The sequence below is a fragment of the Cebidichthys violaceus genome, unplaced genomic scaffold, assembly GCF_023349555.1.
Source record: "Cebidichthys violaceus isolate CVI_PGR_0920_01 unplaced genomic scaffold, fCebVio1.0.p SCAF_24, whole genome shotgun sequence".
Classification (NCBI taxonomy): Eukaryota; Metazoa; Chordata; class Actinopteri; order Perciformes; family Stichaeidae; genus Cebidichthys; species Cebidichthys violaceus.
Window position 1 is genome coordinate 1695801 of NW_027176417.1, and position 20852 is coordinate 1716652.

General features: G+C 42.5%; 3 protein-coding genes across 8 annotated transcripts in view; 1 reads left to right on the top strand and 2 right to left on the bottom strand.

Moving 5' to 3' along the window:
• Positions 1-1262: 1262 nt before the first annotated feature.
• arl13b (ADP-ribosylation factor-like 13b) lies at positions 1263-7740 on the bottom strand. Of its 3 annotated transcripts, XM_068719467.1 has the most exons (11): positions 7671-7739; positions 7371-7512; positions 5916-5986; positions 5336-5585; positions 4831-4936; positions 4392-4594; positions 3869-3983; positions 3609-3756; positions 2972-3097; positions 2336-2404; positions 1263-1697 (listed from the first exon to the last, which is right to left on the bottom strand). In XM_068719467.1, exons 2-11 carry the CDS (start codon positions 7427-7429, stop codon positions 1624-1626), a joined length of 1221 nt encoding a protein of 406 aa, XP_068575568.1. In that variant the 5' UTR covers positions 7430-7512; positions 7671-7739; the 3' UTR covers positions 1263-1623. The 3 variants fall into 3 exon arrangements, with proteins under 3 accessions (XP_068575568.1, XP_068575569.1, XP_068575567.1); XM_068719468.1 differs by having other exon boundaries at positions 1263-1581; positions 7371-7740; XM_068719466.1 differs by having other exon boundaries at positions 7371-7740.
• A 501-nt stretch (positions 7741-8241) lies between these two features.
• On the top strand, positions 8242-11814 carry LOC137879156 (gamma-glutamylaminecyclotransferase B-like). Its single transcript, XM_068719771.1, has 2 exons — positions 8242-8332; positions 9268-11814. The coding sequence occupies exon 2, from the start codon at positions 9288-9290 to the stop codon at positions 9756-9758; it is 471 nt and encodes a 156-aa protein (XP_068575872.1). The 5' UTR covers positions 8242-8332; positions 9268-9287; the 3' UTR covers positions 9759-11814.
• The window catches only part of LOC137879155 (FERM, ARHGEF and pleckstrin domain-containing protein 1-like), a 44724-nt gene continuing 34311 nt past the window's right edge, over positions 10440-20852 (bottom strand). For 3 of the 4 annotated variants that reach the window (XM_068719769.1, XM_068719767.1, XM_068719768.1), the window contains exons 14-28: positions 19434-19618; positions 19240-19329; positions 17016-17149; positions 16532-16613; positions 16336-16397; positions 16075-16250; positions 15857-15987; positions 15601-15669; positions 15416-15505; positions 15095-15177; positions 14787-14899; positions 13064-13224; positions 12229-12336; positions 11988-12139; positions 10440-11387 (exon numbers count right to left, since the gene is read on the bottom strand). In XM_068719769.1, coding sequence (XP_068575870.1) covers positions 11312-11387; positions 11988-12139; positions 12229-12336; positions 13064-13224; positions 14787-14899; positions 15095-15177; positions 15416-15505; positions 15601-15669; positions 15857-15987; positions 16075-16250; positions 16336-16397; positions 16532-16613; positions 17016-17149; positions 19240-19329; positions 19434-19618 — 1712 coding nt within the window. In that variant the 3' untranslated portion in view covers positions 10440-11311. The remainder of the gene's footprint in view (positions 11388-11987; positions 12140-12228; positions 12337-13063; positions 13225-14786; positions 14900-15094; positions 15178-15415; positions 15506-15600; positions 15670-15856; positions 15988-16074; positions 16251-16335; positions 16398-16531; positions 16614-17015; positions 17150-19239; positions 19330-19433; positions 19619-20852) is intronic. The other variant, XM_068719770.1, reaches the window with a different exon arrangement.

The window sequence follows — 20852 nt, forward strand, 5'->3', positions numbered from 1 at the left end:
CATCTAGCGCATTAACAAGAGAGTGAGTGCTGTACTATAGTTTTGAAAAACAATATTGGAGTTCTAAAGTGATATTTCAAGATGTTACTCTCATGTGTTCTGACCCAATATCGGCGGTTCCAGGTGTCGGTGTAATGATACTCTCTCCTCCCACCGCGTCCCGCTGCAAACTCTTCCAACACGCAGAAAACTAAACTGGGGCAACGTTGTGTTCCAAGTTGTTTTTCTCCACATTGGTGTTTGCGCTTTTTGATATGTAATTTTAGCTTTTTCAAAGTGAAAATGGGTGCAGAAGACATTGTGAGAGAAGCTGGAGCAGCAGCAGCAGCAGCAGCAGCAGCGCTGGCTCACACCTCAGGGCCACCTGAGAGGCAGCAAGGCTGAGGCTGATTGCTGCCTCCAGAGAAATATCACTTTAAAAACAGACACACAGTGTAAACAGCAGGATGCGTATAAAATCTGTAGCCCTGTAGACAAATATATTTTCACATGTTTACATTTTTAACAATAAATAAAAAGACAAGCTCCTTTATGAGGCTGCTGGCAAGAGACAGATGTTCTCTTTTACAGATTTAACAAATCTTTTCATGGCTGTAGAGAATGTACAGTATTTAAGTGAAATGTCAAGACATTCATTACTAAAATTGACCAAATGAACAATGATGTAGTGTAACATTTATCCATGTACAGTGCAGCGTAGTGTAGCAAATTACTCCCGCGAATCAACTCGTTTTAGTGTAGTGAAAAGGGAAATGTTTGACTTTAAGAAGATCAAATGTAAAGCACTCATCTGTGAAAAGCCACTTAAGACCTCCAAGATATCTCTCTCACACCTTTGTTTACACTACAAAACCCATGGTGCAAAGATAAATGAATAGAATACTGTCATCTTTAATGGCGGCGTGTATACAACTCCATTATTCAGTAACAGAGATATCTATATATCTATATATCTATCTATATAGATATATATATATATAGATATATATATCGATATATATATATATATATATATATATATATATATATATATAGATATATATATCGATATATATATATATATATATATATATATATATATATATATATATATATATATATATATATATATATATATATATATATATATATAAATATATATATATATATAAATATATATATATATATAAATATATATATATATATATAAATATATATATATATATATATATATATAAATATATATATATATATATATATATATAAATAAGGTTAAAGCGGACTTATTTACATTCTTTGTCAATTAAAAGCATTTCAGTCAGACAAATGGAGTCCATTCCGTCTAACACTGATATTTAAAATACAAAATAAAGTTCCTTTTGTCGCGTGGAGACAGAACCTGGTATCGAAGTAGTTCAGGCAGGTTCCACGCTTCACACTGAAGTCGTGTCAGTTTATGAAAACCATTCAACAGCTTCTGAGCAGGACGTCACTTCCCATGGTGCTCCTGTGCTTCCTGTCCGTCACGCTCCGGCGCTCACCGGCTCCCACGTCAGGGAGTCCGCAGTGTCTCTTGTGTTCGGTTTGTCTACACACCGCTCGCTTGAGACAGAAAGCAAAAGAGGAGAGCCATGATTGGAGGATTTAAAAAATGACGTCATGAGCGTCGCCGTTAGGCCGCGGCCTGTTCGCAAGAGGCGGGAGGGGCTTGAAAAGTTCTGTGGAGGGGGACGGAAAAAAGGTTTGGCTACGTTAGTCAACTACATCCACCGAGTCCTGAAATAAAAACACAGTCAATGAGAGCTCTATCTATAGCAAGGTCAGCAAGGAGAGGATCGGCCATGACTGAGTGAGATGGGACCCGTAGACTGGGTACACAAAGAAGCCTTTGAGTTGATAAAGATGTCTGCCACGATGAAGGATACGCACACATTCAAACATGATGAGATGCAGGAGAAGAGAAAAACAGTGACGTGTGGGATGCTAATTAACAGTCGACACACATCTTAAGCCAGACAGAGTTCAGTGTTTCCTCTGCAACGCCACACTTACCACAACGCTGTGAAATGATCTGATGAAAAGACTTTCTCCTTAGGAAAACTAATGTAGTTCTACTCTTTACAATAGATGTTGTATTTAAATTAAAGCTACTAAAGGACATACTGTGCTAGAGCTGGACGCTTTACTGCATAGAGAGGAAACGCTGATTCAGTGCCATGACAGTTAGTCAGAGTTCATCCGCACAAAGACCAGGTCAGTGAGAGAGTGACAATGCATGAAATCAAACAGTGGTTAACAGTGTGTGTGTGGGAGGGGGGGGGGGTGAAGAGTGACCGGATTTCACGGGCATCTTTACCAGAATGTCTCGAGTCCCCGAGTGGTTCTAGTTTTGGCAGCCTAGAAACTTTGGGCGTGGCCCATCCCACTAAAAAAAAAACAGAATAAATGAAGAGTGATCAGCAAACAGAATAAAGAGAGTCAGAAGTGATGCTCAGGCTTCCTCTTCACACCTTCATCTGAATCCTCTACAGGCTGGAGGGATTAGTCACAATGACTGGATAGAAAGCCGACGTCAAAGTCAAGCAGTTCAGCAACAAAAGACACATTACTAACACCGTCCTTCTAAAAAGGCAAAATGTGTAATCGCAATTAGATATGTTGAAAATCGTTCAGCCCTTTAGTGCTCTGCTGAGGTGAGGTTTACACAAACCACCGTGGAGCTGTTGCCTGAAGCTGTATTCCTCCCCGCAACATTAAAAACTGATCTACTCACCAGATAGTGCCACGTGTGTTTATATCTGCTTGTGCAGAATTTTTTTGTTATTGAGATTAATACACTGCACTTCCTCCAGCTGGTTCACGAGTGGAACATTTTTAATGTCAAGCGGCAGCAGCAGGAAATATTCGTTTTGCTTAACACAGCTGGAAGAGACCAGCGGATATTTCACAGGAACAGGAGTGAGATTCAGTTCACGTTTAAGGCCGGACTGACCGGGAGGAGGGGGAGGGGTGGTGCTCTCCGCCGGCCCGTCCTCCGTCCTCAGCGGGTCCACCCGGTGCTTCCTCTTCAGCTGCAGCTTCCTCGTCGTCTTCTTCTTGTCTTGCTCGCCTGTTTTGGCTGAAAGTACAGAGACAATTTAAAAACCCAGATGTTCAAATTGATGTTTCGCTTATGGAAGCGGCCTCTCAGAGCGCCTTTCTGGTTCTTCATGTTGTTATCTTCTTAACGTGTGATTATGTTTATCTATCAGACATTTAGCACTCCGAGCTTAGTGAAGAAAAAGAGGAGAGGTATCAGACAGTTGCTTAATTTGACTAGATATCTCTTTGTTTGTGTAATGTGCTTTCTATTTATCTACAAGTTGACTTTTACCCATTGTGGTTCAAAGCTGAACAATACGCTACGAGGAGAGACGCTTCAAAAAGGTGCTGCCGCCACATCTAGAGTGAAGATAATTTTGTCTGTCCTTTTTACTCAACTTCTAACTTAATATCTTGGCAGAAAGCACATTCATAAAACCAATAGCCAAGTGATTGAAATCACGGGGTGTTCTATTCCCAGCCGTAAAGCTGTAGAATTACAAAATTTAGAAATGGTTCGGCATGAAAAAGGTTTGTTCCACGCTCACCTGAACTGACGCTTTCCGGCGTTTGTCTTGGGTCTTCTGGCTCGTCCTCGTCCTCCTCTTCCTCCTGATCAGCATCCGTCCTCTGGCTGTTGGTCCGGGCCTCCTGCGTCTCTCTTTGCCTCCTCCGCTCCTTCTCTTTATCGTCGTTCTGAATAAGGAACATGAAAGCGATCTTTTCACTTCAGCTCCAACTAGAGGTCTTAAACAATCTAACACAGCAATACAGCGTCCTGAGACGTCCGTACACAGAGATCACGCACCTCAGAGACCACGTTGCTGATTGGTTGGAAGGGGCTGGGTATGTTCTCATCATCAAGCTCCTCCTCCTGGATCTGCCTGCCCTCGCGTTCCGCCTCTTCGCGCTCCTGCCGATCTCTGTGGACAGAACGAGAAGTTAACTTTTCCGCATAATGATGCACCCCGTACTTTGATCTGAGGTCAGTTACGTCTACCATTCAGTGGGGTTTTCTCTTTTTCCAAAATCTTATGTCTTCTTTTATTGTTACTTCAGAGCAAGAGGGCGTGATTAAATCATTTTTATGTATTGAGCAGATGGAGAGATTTCCACTAGACTCTTGTTTCATTTACCGTTCTTCCCTCCTTTATCTTTCCCAGCGTACATTTCTTCCCTTATCTGAATGACTTTCTTTTATTCCACTAAACACTTCATCTATTATTCCTATTAGGACAGTGGGGACAAGGACTTGTTTAAACTTGATCTAATTTGTCTAATTGGATGGCACTGAATATTTTTTCATTGTCCTCCATCACTTGTGTCCTCACCTCTCCTCTCGTATCTGCCGCACTCTCGCCGCCCTCTCCTTCTTGTCCTGGTCCTCCTGAGCGTGCTGCTCGGCGGTGTCCTTCTGCACGCGCTCAGTAATGGCCTCGTAGTCTTTGGCAATGTTGTTGAGGAGCCACTTCAGGCCCTTCTTGATGGACTTGTCGACCTTTTTGCCATAGCCTAGAACGGCAGAGCACGGCTCCTGGGGGGGGGGGACATACATTGAGAGATAAGACCTCACTAGCACAAACTTGATTTTGATGCACGTGTTGTTGAGCAAGATACGTTGGATGAATTCATGTTATCTAAAGCTAGAGCATGCACTGCACTCAGAAAACCAGCCTGGCTCTTTGTCTATATATGGGAGAAACCAAAGTGAAACAAAATGCCCTTGATGTCATTCTGCTGCCGTTCCACAACAGGTGCACAAACACTTACGATCTGACAGAGACACTTGTTCTCGTTAACAAGCTTCTCTAACGACAGGTTCTCAATGATGTCGGCTTCAGCCAGCGCTCCCTCTTGGTCTTGTTTGTTGGCGAGCCTGGAAGCAGAGAGGGATAAAGAGATATTGGGGATTGATGTTGTGATGAAAAAGACCAGCTCCAAGTACAACCAACTCAATATTTGAAAAGAAGGATAAAGTAGCTGCAGGATAGTTATCAAAGTCAATCTTTTGCATTGTTGCATAGTTATCTGTGGCTGGAAGTCTTATAGAAATCTTATGGAAATACGACTCTGCCCTGATTGTTGATTACAATACTGTCTGCATACCTGGAGAAATACTTTAAACTATGCATGCCTGAACCTGTGCTTTGTGTCCTGATTACTGATTAAGCAGATTCCTCCAGGAATTAAGCTGCAGTGCACATTTTCAGCAACAAATTGAACCACTGACTCAGGACTTTTTGTCAAGCATAATTTCTTTGGCTGGCACACTCACACTAGCACAGGTTTCCCTGCGATACGCGGGTGCTGGAGGACCTCCGCCATGGTCTCCCGGGTCTCCTGGATCCTCTGGACATCGCTGGAGTCCACCACAAACACCACGCCGTGTGACTCTGAATAGTAGTTCTTCCAGATGCCCCGGATTCTCTTGCCACCACCCAGGTCAAAGATGGTCACCTCGAACTTGCCCTGCTTCAGGTCAACTTTGGAAAAACCCACAGTAGGAGCCACATCCTGGGGATTATCTGCAAAGAATACAAAACAGAAATCATGTTCGCAGAGCATGCCAAGTGGAAACCCTTTTCAGGCAACTTTTGTGGCACAACTTACTTTGCTTCAAACTTGTAACTTTTTTGTACAAAATATGAAAGCAGTGAGGCGTATATCTGTCAGCCAGTATGATGTAAAATAAACATTATAATAAATATTAAACAGAAGCGTAAGTAAGTGAGGCGTAACAAGATGGGGAACATGGTTTACAAACTCAACTTTTATATTATTTACAAAGAACTTTGAAAACAAGAAAAAAAGTGACAAGCGCTAAATAATCATTAACATTAATAAACAGCCCTCACCTCCTTGGATTCCTCGAACTGTGGCTGTCTTCCCTGCATTGTCCAGTCCAACCATAACCAGAGTCACCTTCCTGTTAAGGGGAAAACAAATGAATGCAGATGAACACAGACTTGTGACCAGGCTAGTAGTCGGGCAGAAGAAGAAGCATCTGATGTCCTGCGACTAAATATGCAGCATCTGAAGCTACATTAGCTGAGATCCCAGGATGCATTGGAGGGCACATATAAGCCAATTAATCATCTGAATGACAATCAGAGATCTGCTCAGTAGACCGGGTGAGTCAGCGACAGTCACGTGGGCAGCTAACCCAACTAAAACACGACAGAGATACAGAAAATACATTTGCTCAGGGCAATATTAGTACTACTGATGGTTATTCTAATAATATTTGGCAGATTGTTGAAGTGGCTACATGACTTTTCTGTCATCTGTTCACCTCGAATTTCACTCCGCACATATTTCATAGCAAAGCGCAGGCACATTCATCCCTGCAGGTACGCATGCATGCATCCACTTTGTGAAGAGGAGCAGCGAAGACCTGAGAGGAGATGAGCCTAAAGCTAAACTGTCCACATGAACACAAGCCAGTCTTTGTCTCCTAGCTGAATACTTAACTTTGACACTTGCGCCGAAAAGACATCAGCCGCACTATCCATCTAACTGTCCTCTCCAGCCAACTGGCCTTCATCCGGGCAGCCGCTTGTTGTAAACCTCCAACAGGTGAGACACCGTCTGCCCTGTGTCCGATAACCTTATAAACCTCTGCTCTGTCCTCACTGCTGCTACAAAACCCCTCACAGGCCGAGAGGAAGAGACCCGCTGGACAGACCCGGCTGTAGGATTAGGTGAGGATTTCTGACTAAGTCCAAAGGATCAGATGCCTCACGGGCACCACGTGGGTTAAGCACTCGCAATTACTTTTTTGTGGTTCGGCTGCTTCACACTCAGAATGTTTTGCATGCTTTGAATTCAGCCAAAAAAATCCTGAGAGGGAAGATAGCAGGAATGAGCCAAGTTCACAAGGAGGTACAGAGCAGAACAGCAACACTGTATCACTTCAAATCAAAGATGAATAGTTGAAAATAAAGATAAAGTAGTAATATGATTATTTTTCAAGACTGATTCCTCTAAGAAATGATGGTACCAGACTGCTTAAATATTGGCATACGGGAAAAGCATTACATCCCTTTTATTTATTTATTCAGTAAAAAGTTCAGTCTGTCTGATCTGTCAGTGGTTGCAACTGTTTTAATATACAGTGTAAAAACAAGTGGATTATACAAAGCAACTTTGATCCAAAACATCAAATCAGTCGTATCATAGTGACTACAAACTGAACTGCAACATCAAATGACAACTCATTCATGCAAACTACTGAACCAATCTGATTTGATCTGTATGATTAGGACAGGAAAGAGAAAACATGTAGGCGTCGTAGTAAAAAGCTAATTTACCTTGCGGGCTCTCGCCAGCGTTTCAGCCAGTTGCAGCAATTCGCCATCAGGCTAAACATCGCAGTCCGAGTCCAGATGATTGTGATCAAGTGGCCATCACTCCAGAAGCGTCACACCGCTATCCAAGCTAAAGCTAACGTAGCTAGCGATAAAGGTACATTATTAATAACTAGACTGAGTTTAGTCTCAGCACATTAGAGTTAAGTCTGTTACCATACAAATGAACGTGGCACTCAGTAGTAAAATAAAACAGGGTTTTCATATACAACCGAATGCAGCTACAGTAAGTATTGTACTCACGAAACACGAGCTAACGGTTAATTAGCGTTTAGCTGAGCTTGGAGGCTGTCTGCTTTGTTTACGCCGTATTTCTCTGCTGCTAGGCTGCGGACGTGCTTACGTCATCTTCCGTAATCAACAAAATCAGTGTCGACGGAAGCCGTGAGGGTTTGTTGAAAGAGCGCCTTTTGTGGACAAGTGGTGAACCTACAGTTGTAGGAATAACAGCTGTGATAGTCAGTTATTTGTTAAATAGCAATTATTAAAATTTGAAAAAATGATCATCTTTATTATCTATCTGTCTATTATTGTCAACTTGAAGTGTACACCAATGTAGTGATGTATATATATATATATATATATATATATATATATATATTATTTATATGAACAGTAAGAAATATAGATTAAATTAAATACCCTATGATAATAATACTAGTACAGCAACAACAGCAGTAGGTACAACCACCACTTCCACCATCATCATTTAATAAATACTCATGAGTAAATGTACTTTGTTTTAGTCAGTCTTTTTTCCACGTCACTTTAGCGCTATCTGCTGTTTTCCACAAGCTTATTTACTGCGCATGCGCTGTTAACTCGGGTCTGCTTGAGCCGGTGGAAGCACTTTCTGGTCTTTTAGTTTGATTAAATCTACGAGCCATCATCTCCATCACACTCAGGTGAAACTCTGCACATTTAGTGTTAGTTATTCATTAGAATTGCTTTTTGCCGTTTTGCCGTTTTGCGTTGTATAAAACAGCTCACGTGCGCGTTTTAAACGTGTCATTTCCTGGTGTTGGACATATATTGTCAAACGTAACAATTTACCCTTTTATAGGCTGCAACATGTAAACATATTGCAGGCTTAACTCGAGTATTTGCTACTTACGATTACTTACTTACGATTATTTGACAGACAGCTGTTGTTACTTTGCAGATTCATATTACAAAATATAAATTAACAAATGAATTATGACGTAACATTCATATAATTGAAGCACCTTCACCAGCGGCAGCATTAAGTGATGATTACACATAAATGCATTAATAATTATAATCAAGTTATATGATATTATTCTTAAATGGACCATTCTGCATAACATTAATTACCTTTTGTACTTTTAGTTAAGTAACATTTTGAATGCAGGACTTGTACTTGTAACAGAGTCCTACATGTACACTGTGGAGTTGTTTCTTTTATTTTGGTAATATGTGAGTTCTGGTGTTTACTGTGTCCATGTACTGTGTTGTGGAATGACCTTTCACAGCTACATTGATCTTAAGACTCCAGCGTGTTTCACACAATATCTCTGACAGTGAATTAATTATTGAGCCGATGTACTTTGCAATAACAAAGTCCAAAGAGGTTCAATAAAAGCAGGCCTTCAGGTCGCAGAGACATGTTTTCATCTCAAACACCTTTATAATCCGATCAGAGCCAACGGAGAGATATTTAAATCTCTTTTTCCAAGTCAGGTTTGAGAAAACTGTGGAAGGTATTTATTCAGCATTTAGGCTGATGTTTTGACTAAAAACCACAGGCTGATTTATCAAAATAAGATTTTAAAAAGCATGGTGGCAGGTTGCAGAGCGATGACCTTGCTGTATTTTACAGACCTGCCCTCCTGCATCCACATGGCTCGCATCTTCGTCTATGGCACCCTGAAGAAGGGGCAGCCCAACTACCACCGTATGTTGGACAGCGCCAATGGGAAGGCGGAGTTCCTCGCCTCGGCCTTCACCACCGAGAAATACCCACTGGTGATCGCCGGCAAGTATAACATCCCCTTCCTCCTCAACATCCCCGGCCAGGGCCACCGACTCCACGGAGAGATCTATAAAGTGGACGACAAGATGCTCAAATTCCTGGATGACTTTGAAGAGGTCCCCACCCTGTACCAGCGGGCTCAGGTCAGCCTGGAGGTGAAGGAGTGGGTGGGGGGGACAGAGGGGGAGGAGAGGCCGGCGGCGGGCAGCATCACAGAGGCGTTTCTGTACAGCACGACCACCTACCAGCCAGACTGGCCCTCGCTGCCCCGCTACGAGAGCTACGACTCACGTGGGGATCATGGGCTCCAGTATGTGACCAGATCAGAACGGGACTGAGACGAGCGGATCCAGAGAAGACATATGTTGCACTTCTACCTCCTTACAAATCAGCCCCCATATATTGTGGGGGGAGAAAAAAACCAAAAAAAAAACCCCACACTTGAATACACTCCTGTATCTAGTTTTACTACTTAACTGTTAAAAAAATAATCTCGAAAGCATTAGAATCAGAGTAGTTATTTGATGAATTACAGTAGTGCAGAAAAAATTTTTTTTTTTTTGTCTTTCTTAAAGAAAACACAACCTAAATTAACATTCATACTCATATGTTGGCAGATAGAATAGTAATACAAGTTAGTACTACATCAGTATGCAACTTTTTAATTCACGTCTCATTGTAAACTGTTTTAAAAGTTTAAACTCTTGTTTTATCCTCCAGTTACACATTTTTGCAACGCTCCGCGTGCTAAAAGGCACTTTGATATTAAAATTCATGCCACACCTAAAACAGGTCTGTGTTAACCGTTCTTTTCCCTGCTTGAATGTAACTTGTCATCTAGCATTCATTTTGTGTTCATCCCGTTCCCGTGATGTTGGGCATCACTGAAGAATTGCAGCAGTTTCACCTCCACTGCTTTTCTTTTGTATTTGAGATTTCTCCAGAAATGTCGCTCATGGTTTTCCTGCGCGTCGTCGTCCCATCTGCGGTTCTGTTCCTTTTGAAAACTAGAGACCAAATTTCATATGAACGCAATCTTTTCTCATCTTTATTTAGAATAGTAAAAGAAGAATACAGAAGAGATGGTATTTGGCAAACGGGACCAGTGAAATCTCTGTTGGCGTTGGAAGCAGTTTTGAAGCCATTTGTCCTTTTAAACAAAGCAAAACCTACTGGAAACATGAAAAGAAAAAGCATTTCACAGTGTATCAAAGTACTGTACAAAAAGTCACCTTACAAAAAGAAAAAGATGGACGTTTCCTAATTGTGACCAAACTGGCATCACATTGAATTCATCTAATTATATTTAGAGATTGCCACGAGTGCGTTCACATGCACACAGTCTAAAACCCGGGTTTAGGTCTTATTCAAGCATTTTTTTGTATATATGTTTTACTCTCATCACAAATGTGTCGTCACGCAGGAATATTTACCAGGCAGACACATAAAATGCAAAAACAAAACTGCACTAACCCATGCTTCAGTGTTCCATATACTTCTGGAGAGTCCCATGAAAATCATTCAGGTTCATCATGAAGATTAAAGCCTCTTTGTAAACATGATATGCGTTTGGGGGTGAATATCAAATCTGTGTGTGAACAACACTTTATGGCACAAACCCAAAAATGAAAGGAAAACCAGAAGGACTTTGTGCTGCCAGTTTGGAGAAACAAATACATTTTGAATGACATCGTGGGCGACTGCCATCATAGACACTAGTGGTGCAGAAAGTGTAATAAGAGGGACGGTGTGTGTGGGAGTGTGTGGGAGTGAATCAGCTCTTCAGGGGTATTCAAAGTGATTCTGTGTCTATAATGAGAGTCTTTTCTGGCGTTTGTGCGCTCTGAAGTCCAGGTCTCGACCCAGGCGAGTGTCTCTCTGTGCAGGTTCATCAGTAAAGGTCTTTCCTGGTGCTCGGCAGGGAGCGGCTGGCAGAGCAGGTGGCACTGCGGATCACCTCCATCCACCTGGAGACGAGGCACAATATATATTTATTACTGAAGTGCATACAACAGGATATGTATATTTTGAGTCTTAAAATATAGGCACAAATATTTTTTTTATTATTTCAACAGGTGGGTAATAAAAGTTTAGGTACAATGTTGTCCCATTAAGATGGGAGGAATGAGCTTTTGACCTATGTAACAAGCTGAGATGCACACTTTGGATAATAATCTCCTCCAGTAATGTTGTCATCTGACTGTCCCTCCCTTTAATCCAAAGCAACACACAAGTAAAAAGACACAATACAGACAAAGTGGTCTAGGAACTTTAAATATTGTAAGTGTGTTTTTCAGCTATTTATTACACCTACCATTCAAAAAACAGAAACATTCTCCCTCCTGTGTTGCTGATATAATGTTAAAATAAAGGCTTGATAAGCACCAACTCTTACACTTGTCTCCTCTTCATTTCAGAATGAATGAATGAATTAAACCAAGTTCCAAGACACCACAAACATAAACCTTCTTTTCCAGACATAGCTAACTCAAAATGGAAAAAAAGAAAATTCTGTTATCTGTTGATTTGAAACGGTTACTGTGAATGTATAATATACTAATAGGCACCTTTCAAAGGTGTACTCGCTCTCTGATCTGAAGTAGTAGACGTGGGATTTGAAGTGGAGCTTGAAGACGTAGTCTTTGTGGATGTTCTCGGACTCGGACGGGACGGTGACGGAGTAGCCTAGCAGAGGAAGGCTGGCCAGAGGGTAGTCGTCCTGAGAGACGAGCCAGAAGTCATCTTTATGCATCAACAGGTTACAACCTGACCACTTTTTTATTTTCACTGTATCTATAGACATCTAACCTGGTGTGACTTGTAGAAGAAGAGGCTGAAGTTGGTGAAGACCACCCAGAGTTTCTGCCAGCCGTTACTGTTCTTAAACTTCCTCAGCAGGTTCCCTGACAGCTGGTTCTGGAAGAGAAAAGAGAACAGAAAGTGTGTCAACAAAAGACACGCAAGGCTAAATAAAGTCACACTGATTTCAGAATAGTGTTAGAAACGAGGGGGAAGACAGGAAGGAAAATATGTTTGGTTCTAGCTCCAATTACAAAACCAGGACATCAAACATTTCTATCAAAAGTGAAACTTGTTTTACAGTTTGCACAATACTCTTGTGTCCAGTAAAATGGAGTTCATTCTAATCACAAGTTTCATCGTGTCTTGCAGTGAAATATTTGGAGAATCATTCAATTCTCGACAGCCGTGGCGTTTGCAGTACCTCTCTACTCCAGCAGGAGTCACTTAACGGCAGGCTGTGTGCCGGCAAACCACAGAGAGAGAGACACGGGGCCCCTGAAGGCTGCTGAGGGGCCTCGGCAACTCACCGGCCGGACTACTACTGGTTTCTAGTAATGTCAGCGTGGACGGACAGAGGTGGAAATGGACAAATGCAAGATGGCGATAGGAGAGAGGCAAGGTGGAAGAGATAAAGGTGGAGGTGTAGAAGAGAAAAAAGGACAGAAACAAAGACATGAGAGGAAAAGTAAGACAAGAGGAGGAGGAGAAGAGGACCAGGACTGACAACACAGTGGACAAAAACACAAGACTGGACTCCACAGCCACAAGACTCGAGAGGAAAACCAGGTGTGTGATGTGTGGAGAGAAGACGATTAAAGAGACACAGACACGGGGCCGGTACCTCCACGGCGACACTAAAGTCCACCATGGACACGCTGGTGTTGCGGTGCCAGCAGACGTGCACGGTGGTGTTGCTGCGGTGACCCTGGCGCTCCAGAGACGAGCGCGAGCCGCAGAGCTCCTCCTCCGACTCCAGCTCGGCTCCCCCGTCCTCCGACAGCTCTGGGGAACGATGGGGAGGTCAAATGTGCCGGTTAGAAGAAAGAAACCGGTGGTCTCACTGTTGTGTACACAAGTCAAATGATCTGTAGAGTAAAAACTACGACATGTTCTCATGATGACAATAAAAAAGGCTAAAGAAAAGAGATGAAAGATAAAACATTATTGACATGAGGATAAAACACTTCATGGGTTCGTATTCACACAATTCAAATATTATAAAATCTATGTTTTTAAATTACTGACTAATACATTCTGTGTTTGGTTTTAAATTCCCTTTCATCTTCACAAGTTTTGCCACAGAACTTGACGCCAAAGTGCTGACTACATGAATCCCAAAGAGACCAGCTCTGCCACATCCTGAGGTCTGTATCTTAACTGGTTGCAGCCGCTGCTGGAAATTGCCACTGGACACTTTATCCAGAAATACTTCCCTTTGTTTGGCTTTTTTTTCTTTTGGCTGCTGAGACTCGGACGTAACAACAGTCTGGCTTTAATTATAAGATTGAAGCCAGATTGAGTTCACAACAGTCTAAAAATGTGTGTAAAAACAGTGAAATATCATAAGGTGAATTAGGTATCATACATTAATGGTTGGAAAATAGCTGCAGGTTTCTGAGCCAAAAACAGTGATCAAAGCAACTTCAATACAGTCTGGAGAAAATAAAAGAGGACTTTGTTGTTACTGGTAAGCCAATACTCTTCAACAGTTTGAGTTCAAAATGTACATAGCAGGTGATTTAGCTGAGGGACAATGGAGACGTCAAAAAGAAAGGTCCCCAGGTCGAGGCCTCATTGAACACCGTGACAGGCGCTTATGATACAGAATGAGAAAAGAGAAGAGGAGAAACGGGGGCGACAGCTGGTGCCTGGGCCTACATATATCAGGTGACATTAAAAAATATGATGAAAGACCACCTGGAGCAGAGGGATTATTCATGAGGTGCTGAGAAGCAGGGAAGGAGGTGTGTATGTGGACTATATAGACAAAGAGACGATCCATTCCCCGTAAAGAAAGACCGTATTATTACTAGATCAGGTCCCAGCTGTCACATTGACTTCAGCTGGGAGTATTTGGCAAGAAAAGCCATCAAGGGTGACAAATCCCATGTGGAAACATTTCCAGAAATAACTCTGGTGGGGCTTTTTGTGACTGGACTCTCTGGTTCCCACAGGATCTCATACAGTCCTGCAACACTGATGATTGGACAGGAAGTGGTTACTTGGGACATCTATTCTAGAGAGGTGCTGGTTCACAGACAGCATTTAGTCAATTTATAAAGAAAAAACAAAACATAAGAACACATCTTACATTCAATTAGATTGAACAAGTTTTTTTATTAGGTACACCTGTTTAATTTAATGCAACTAAATAAAACAGCTCAGCCATGAAGAGTCTACTTTTATTATGCCTATAATTTGCAGATGTACCTCATCAAGTGGACATTGAGTGTTTATCAATAGAAGGATATAAAACTTTGAATCCACAAACAAATAAAAGTCAAAGGTGAGTCTCACACACATATTTCACATTGACTGTACATACATATTAAAGGCAGACTCACTGTTGTCAGAGAGGCTGGTGGACAGCAGGTCGGTGCTCGGGCTGCTGCTCTGCTCCGCCAGGTCGATGGCCATCCTGATGTCCTCCACCCACCGCTCCATCTCCGACGCACAGCTGGACGCAGACGGAGAAGAAGACAGAAAGAGACAGGATGCAAAAGTGGGTCTTCATTTATCTGCATGCTGCGGAAATATTAACTTACTAACCCTTCATTTCTTTCATTCACAGCAGATGCTTGTCATATTGCACCTTCATAGTATTCACTATTATGTAAAAAGAATATATATTACTGAGAGTGTTCATGTATACCTGGCTGCCACCACCACAGACTGGCGCTGCCCAAACAAGGTGAAGGAATGAGGGACGCCCCACTCCTCCTCACTTTCTCTGATCTGCAAAAACACACACTCCTTAGTGGTAGACCTCAGTAATCCTAAATATGGTGGATACATGTAAATAAAGTCCATGACCACTTCTAACCACAACATGTGATGAGCCCCAACAACCGAATGAAACACAACTTTTAGTAAAGAACGACAGCTTTGCAGGTTTTAAATGCGATACGAGTTAATCCTGCAGTTACTGAAATTGTTTTTTAAAGCACGTTGTTAAAGGATTATGGTTAGGTACCGTCATGCCGTACAACGGCAGCTGGCCGTGAACTTTAAACTGGTTGGACGGGGTCATTCCTCGACTGGTGTACACCAAGGAATCACTGAACTGGAGAGTAAGGAAGAAAAGACCAACAAGTTGAGGTACTTATTTTGCAGTTGACGATATTAGATTCACTTTGAAAAGTAGCTGAAGTTTCATACCAGGAAGAACATCCTCTGCTGAAGGCCCTTCCCTGAGAGCTTACTGAGGCAACCGAGCCTGATGAATTCCTGAACACAAACATGTAATAAATATATGAGGCCAACAGAGGGGAAGCCAAGACGTAAACATTTGCCGAATTTTGCAGGTCACGGAATAATTTCCGCCTCAAACGTGGAAACCAGCAATTTAAAAGTCAGTCACTTGTACTGAAAACATCCAGGCGTCGGATCAATAAATAAATGTAAAGAGTCTAACCCTCCCGGGGATGGCGAGGTTGTCGATGCCCGTCAGATCTTTCTTCAGCTCGAGAAGCTTCTGGAAGTTCTCCATCTTCATCATGGTGCCTTGGAGCTGCAGCACCATCTCGGAGATGTCCGCCAGGGCCGCTAAAGGAGGATGAAAAGACGGTTATAAATAACACAATGTAGTTTCCCATGTGCAAAAAAGAATACATAGAAGTCAAAGATAAGTACCTCTACAGTCCCTGAAGTCCTCGTGGGTGGGCGGGTAGTGCTTGCAGAGCCTCTCCAGGATGAGTTTGTAGTGCAGTAGGCGGTGGAGCGGTCGGAGGAGGAAGATGTTGAGGGGCAGGTAGCAAACTCTCTGCTGCTCAAAGTCTCGGCACACAACCTCCGCTTTCCGACTGGACCTGAGGAGCAGGGAGGACAATGAGGTCAGGGATCGATTTCAGAACCAAGCCTTTACACTTCTCCTTCAGATGTTAAGAAGCTAACCTGCAGACCCGTTCCAGTTCGACCAGGCACTCGGAATGCTTCTGAAGATGAACCGTCAACTGCTGCAGATGCAAAAGACAGACAAATAATTTATAAAAAAAGACGAGAAATAGACAGAGACAAACTATAATTTCTACATGTGTAATCCAAACATTAAAAGTGAGGAGTTCTGCTGCAAAAGGGGAGCCGTAGTTACCCTCAGACCCTGAATGTTCTTCAGGAGAATGTCACCAATTCGCTGATAGTCTCCTTTAATGTGGGCATTAGAGCGACCCTCCCTAAGGAAGAGAAAACACATCAAGAGCTTCAATCACATGCAGTTACACTTATTCACCAGTAGATGTCAGCATACAGCAACGCTTGTACCACACATGACTGGAAAGTCTTCACTCAATTCCCACAATCCCATTCATTTTACCAGCAAGTCCTTGGGCCATCTCCAAGTCAAGGTTCATATATGTGGGTGTGTGTGTGTGTGTGTGTGTGTCCTCCAGTATGTCATTACAGAAATAACACAGACACCATTCCCACAGGAGAAGATGCATGTGCACATTTAGTTCCCACGCAAAGTCACAGTAAATCAGCTAGTTTATCTGAAAGTTGAAATGACTGTTGTTAAATATATATATATATATATATATATATATATATATATGAATGGGGAACAGACAGATACTGACCACTGTGCCAGCCGCTGCTCCACCTCTTTGAGGAATCCCTGGTGAAACTTGTGGACCGGATCGTAGCTGGCAGAGATCAGGTTCTTTACGGAGTCAGGGAAGGCCTCATCTTTCCCCGCAACTCCATGGAAGGACTACAACAGACAACAAAACGCAGGCATGTGGGAAAAAAACGGAAAAACATGCATTGCGTGCAAAATTTAGATAAATAAGTACTATCTGATGTTCATATTTCCCATTTTGGAGCAAAAGTTCATGTTTGAGGGTCTTTACAGCAATATCTGAGAGCCACGTTGATGGAAGTAATATGCAGGCGTCTCTACAGTGAAGCAATGAACGAGCTTCAGGTTGAAGCCAAAGCAATTAATGGATTTTCAAATATGAGTGTTCGTTCCAACAATTATTTTTCTTGCAAAAATGCCAAACATTTTCTGTTTCCAGCCCCGAACATGTGATGTTTTGCTGCTTGTATTTCTCTGGCGTGATAGTAAATTGTATATTTTAGGGTTTTGGATTGTTAGTCAGAAAATAAAAGTCAGAATAATCAACAATTAAAATATTCAGTAGTTGCTTTTACTCACCAGATGTTTATAATAAAATGATGCTTTAATACAAATTAATTTACGATACAGAAGTTATTTTTTGGAATAAAAATAACGTGAATGTAATTGAAATCACTAATAAATATAAAGCAGACACTTATTTTGATTACAACTGACATATATGAGGAACCGCGCATACGCACAGAAACACACAGACAGGTATGACCCCAGCAGAACACAGAACAGGAGGTCGGCAGGTCAGAGTTTGAGTTGAAAGCACAATGACATTTGTTTGCACCGAGGATAACCATCAGCTAGCTCACACACACACACACACACACACACACACACACACACACACACACACACACACACACACACACACACACACACACACACACACACACACCGTGACCCCGACACCGAGGTGTTATATTCCCCCTCAGAGTAAATCTCAAACGATTACGACAGCTAGGGCAGACAGGAGGCCGTCCAGCTGCTTCACAGAAGGACTCGGTGGGAGAGAGGAAGGGTGACAGCGAGAGGAGGGAGGGAGAGGAGAGGAGATGAGAGGAGAGGAGAGGAGGGTGTGGGAGCTCAAGCCTGAGCGGTGCCAGCCAGAGAAAATATTTAAGAGGTTTTAAAAAAAAAGAAGAAGAGCCAGCGCACGCCAGTTCCTCCCACATCAAAGAGGGGTGGAAACTACTGTTGGGAAGAAAAACAGCTGAGAGGGTGAAAAAGACACGAGAGGGGAAATATGATATCTTTTCTTTTATTTTAACAAGGTCAGAGGTCAGCTTCATAATGTTAATGCTGCAGGTGCTTGAATCTGTGTTTTCTCTTGTCCTGCTGCTAATTTCCCCCTCATTTGTTCGTAGAGACAGTAAAAACAAGCAGACGGTAAAAGTTGAATCACATAAATAGCAAAAGAACAAATCTGACCCACATTAAGCTGCACTTTCATCCCAGGATTTAAGATGCAGACGCTGTGTTTATGCAGACGGAGGGGGTTTTTCCTCTGTGTTGACTTTAGTGGCTTTACTTGTAAACTACAGAGCCCAGAGCTAATAGTCTGTGTCGTCTTAAAGAACAAACAACATACAAGTAGGAGGTGAATGACAACACATGCGTTGCCTTCTTGTGGAAAACAACAGAGAGAATGTCATTTAGAAAACACAAGGAAGTTAAATACGCTCACTGGGAAGCTGCGATCCGTCCTGAACAAGAAGAAATCCCATAAAGCCTCAGATGTTGAACCTCATTCTTCAGCCGTGATGCACATAAAAGCCCACTTTTGGGATGGGAATTAAAAATACTGGAAGAGAGAGCCGAAACAGCCAAAGCAACCGAAATTAATATTAATGTCACATGACAGAACGGACTGGCAGCTTGTGATTTTGGTTCCCAACTTTTGGACTGTAAAAACATCAAATGCACATCCTGATTCCAGCTCAAACCAGCTCTGACTCACTGTCCCAAATCAGCTTTTAAAAGGCCAACTTGAGCTCAAAACGTAACCAGTTTGACTCACTGTTCCAGGAACACGGCTTTAAAGAGACCAACCTTGCCTCACTGTCTCTCTGGGTTGCCAGACTAGCTCCTGGCTTTTTAAAGATCCCTCTCTCTCAGCCAATAGACTCTCAACCACATCACGTTAAGGAAGTATGTGTAGAAATCGTTACCTCCGTGATGACCTGCAGGTCGTTGAGGTAGGTCCGCTCTGTGGTCAACAGTTCCTTGGCTATGAAGTAAGCCTTGTCTGTGGGAAACTTCTGGACACAAACAGAAAGACCCATTCACTGATAGATTCCATTTTATTTCTTCGATGTTTTATGAATCCATCCTCCGTCCACCCTCTCCCCGTCTTTACATCTACCTTCCTCCTGGCCTCGTCTTCATCCTCGTTGCGGACACATCCAGCATCAGTGAGCAGCGGGCTGGTGAGAGGCGATAGATGGTGTCCCTCGGGACTCTGACCCAGGACGCCTGTGCTGCCGTTTACCGAGCCGTTGACGACCACGCAGGGGCTTCCCGCCGGAGAGTCCTCTGAACCGGGGCTTTCTGGGGGGAGGAGAGGAAAATAGGAAATTGAAAATGCGAGGGAGACGAGGGGACAGGAGTAGAACAAAGAGTGAGATAAGGGAGAAGATGGTGGGAGAGGATACAAGAGGAAGTTAAAATCAACTCTACATGTACTCTTCTTACATGAAATTCACTTCATCTCCCTACTCATTTAATTCTTATAGTGACGCCATCATTATTTAATTCTCAGTGGAGGAAAAGGCGGCTACATTCACCCTGCTTATAGAAGCTGAAGACATCAACACATTCCTTACTTCTGGAAATGTAAGCAAAGTCTATGGTGATACATTTCAAGGTTAGACAATTCATCATGAACCGTGGGTCAGGACCCAGCTGTCATGCTCAGGCAGGTCACCACATGACAAAAAATGATACCATCACTCAACTCTGAAGGAGGCTACTTCTACTCTATTGCTCTATTTGGATTCTTTGCTGAAATATGGTTAAAAAAAACCCTAAAAAACAGTAAAAAAGGATGAAAAGAAGGACAAATGTACAGTAGGTGTTTGGAAGGAGCTGTGGATTAAACATATCAGCGCATTATAAGGGTAATGCAGTCGTGCATATCAAAATTGTCAGATTCATTTTCTGTTTTACGACTTAGAGGTAGAAAACACATTATAACAATCTATGAATACCATTTCATCTTTTCCATTTCCCTTACAATGCACTGTAGATATGATCTCAAGACATGTGACAGTCTTGATAGTTGTGATGACGTCTAAAACACCAGTTTTTTAACAGGAGTCTGGTATGATTGTAGTTGAAATCTACCTCTTCATCATCCGGACAGAAAAACTAAAAGTTAAAGCTACTTTTCACTACAGCTAGAGTCACTACAGAGGTTCACTACATGGTACTAAGTTGTGACTGTATACTTGCCCGGGTGCAAAGTTTCCAAAGAGTCCACTGTTACACACCAAACTGGATCATGGGTAAAACCATGGCAACCACTGAGTGCAGATCTGTGAAGGGGCGCTATAAGAGAACTTGCCACCGTACAGACAAAAAAAAAAAAAAGAAACTACACAAAACACACGTGAAACAACGAGCTAGACAACATGAAACACAGACAGACGGGTGGAATCACGTGTGCACATGCATGACAACCGAACAAGCTCTACTCTACGGGCTAACTACCACAGCACAAGACACTGGGAGGGGGCAGGACTCAGGCAGGTTGAGGGTTGGGGGGGGGGAAGCTGTTGGACAT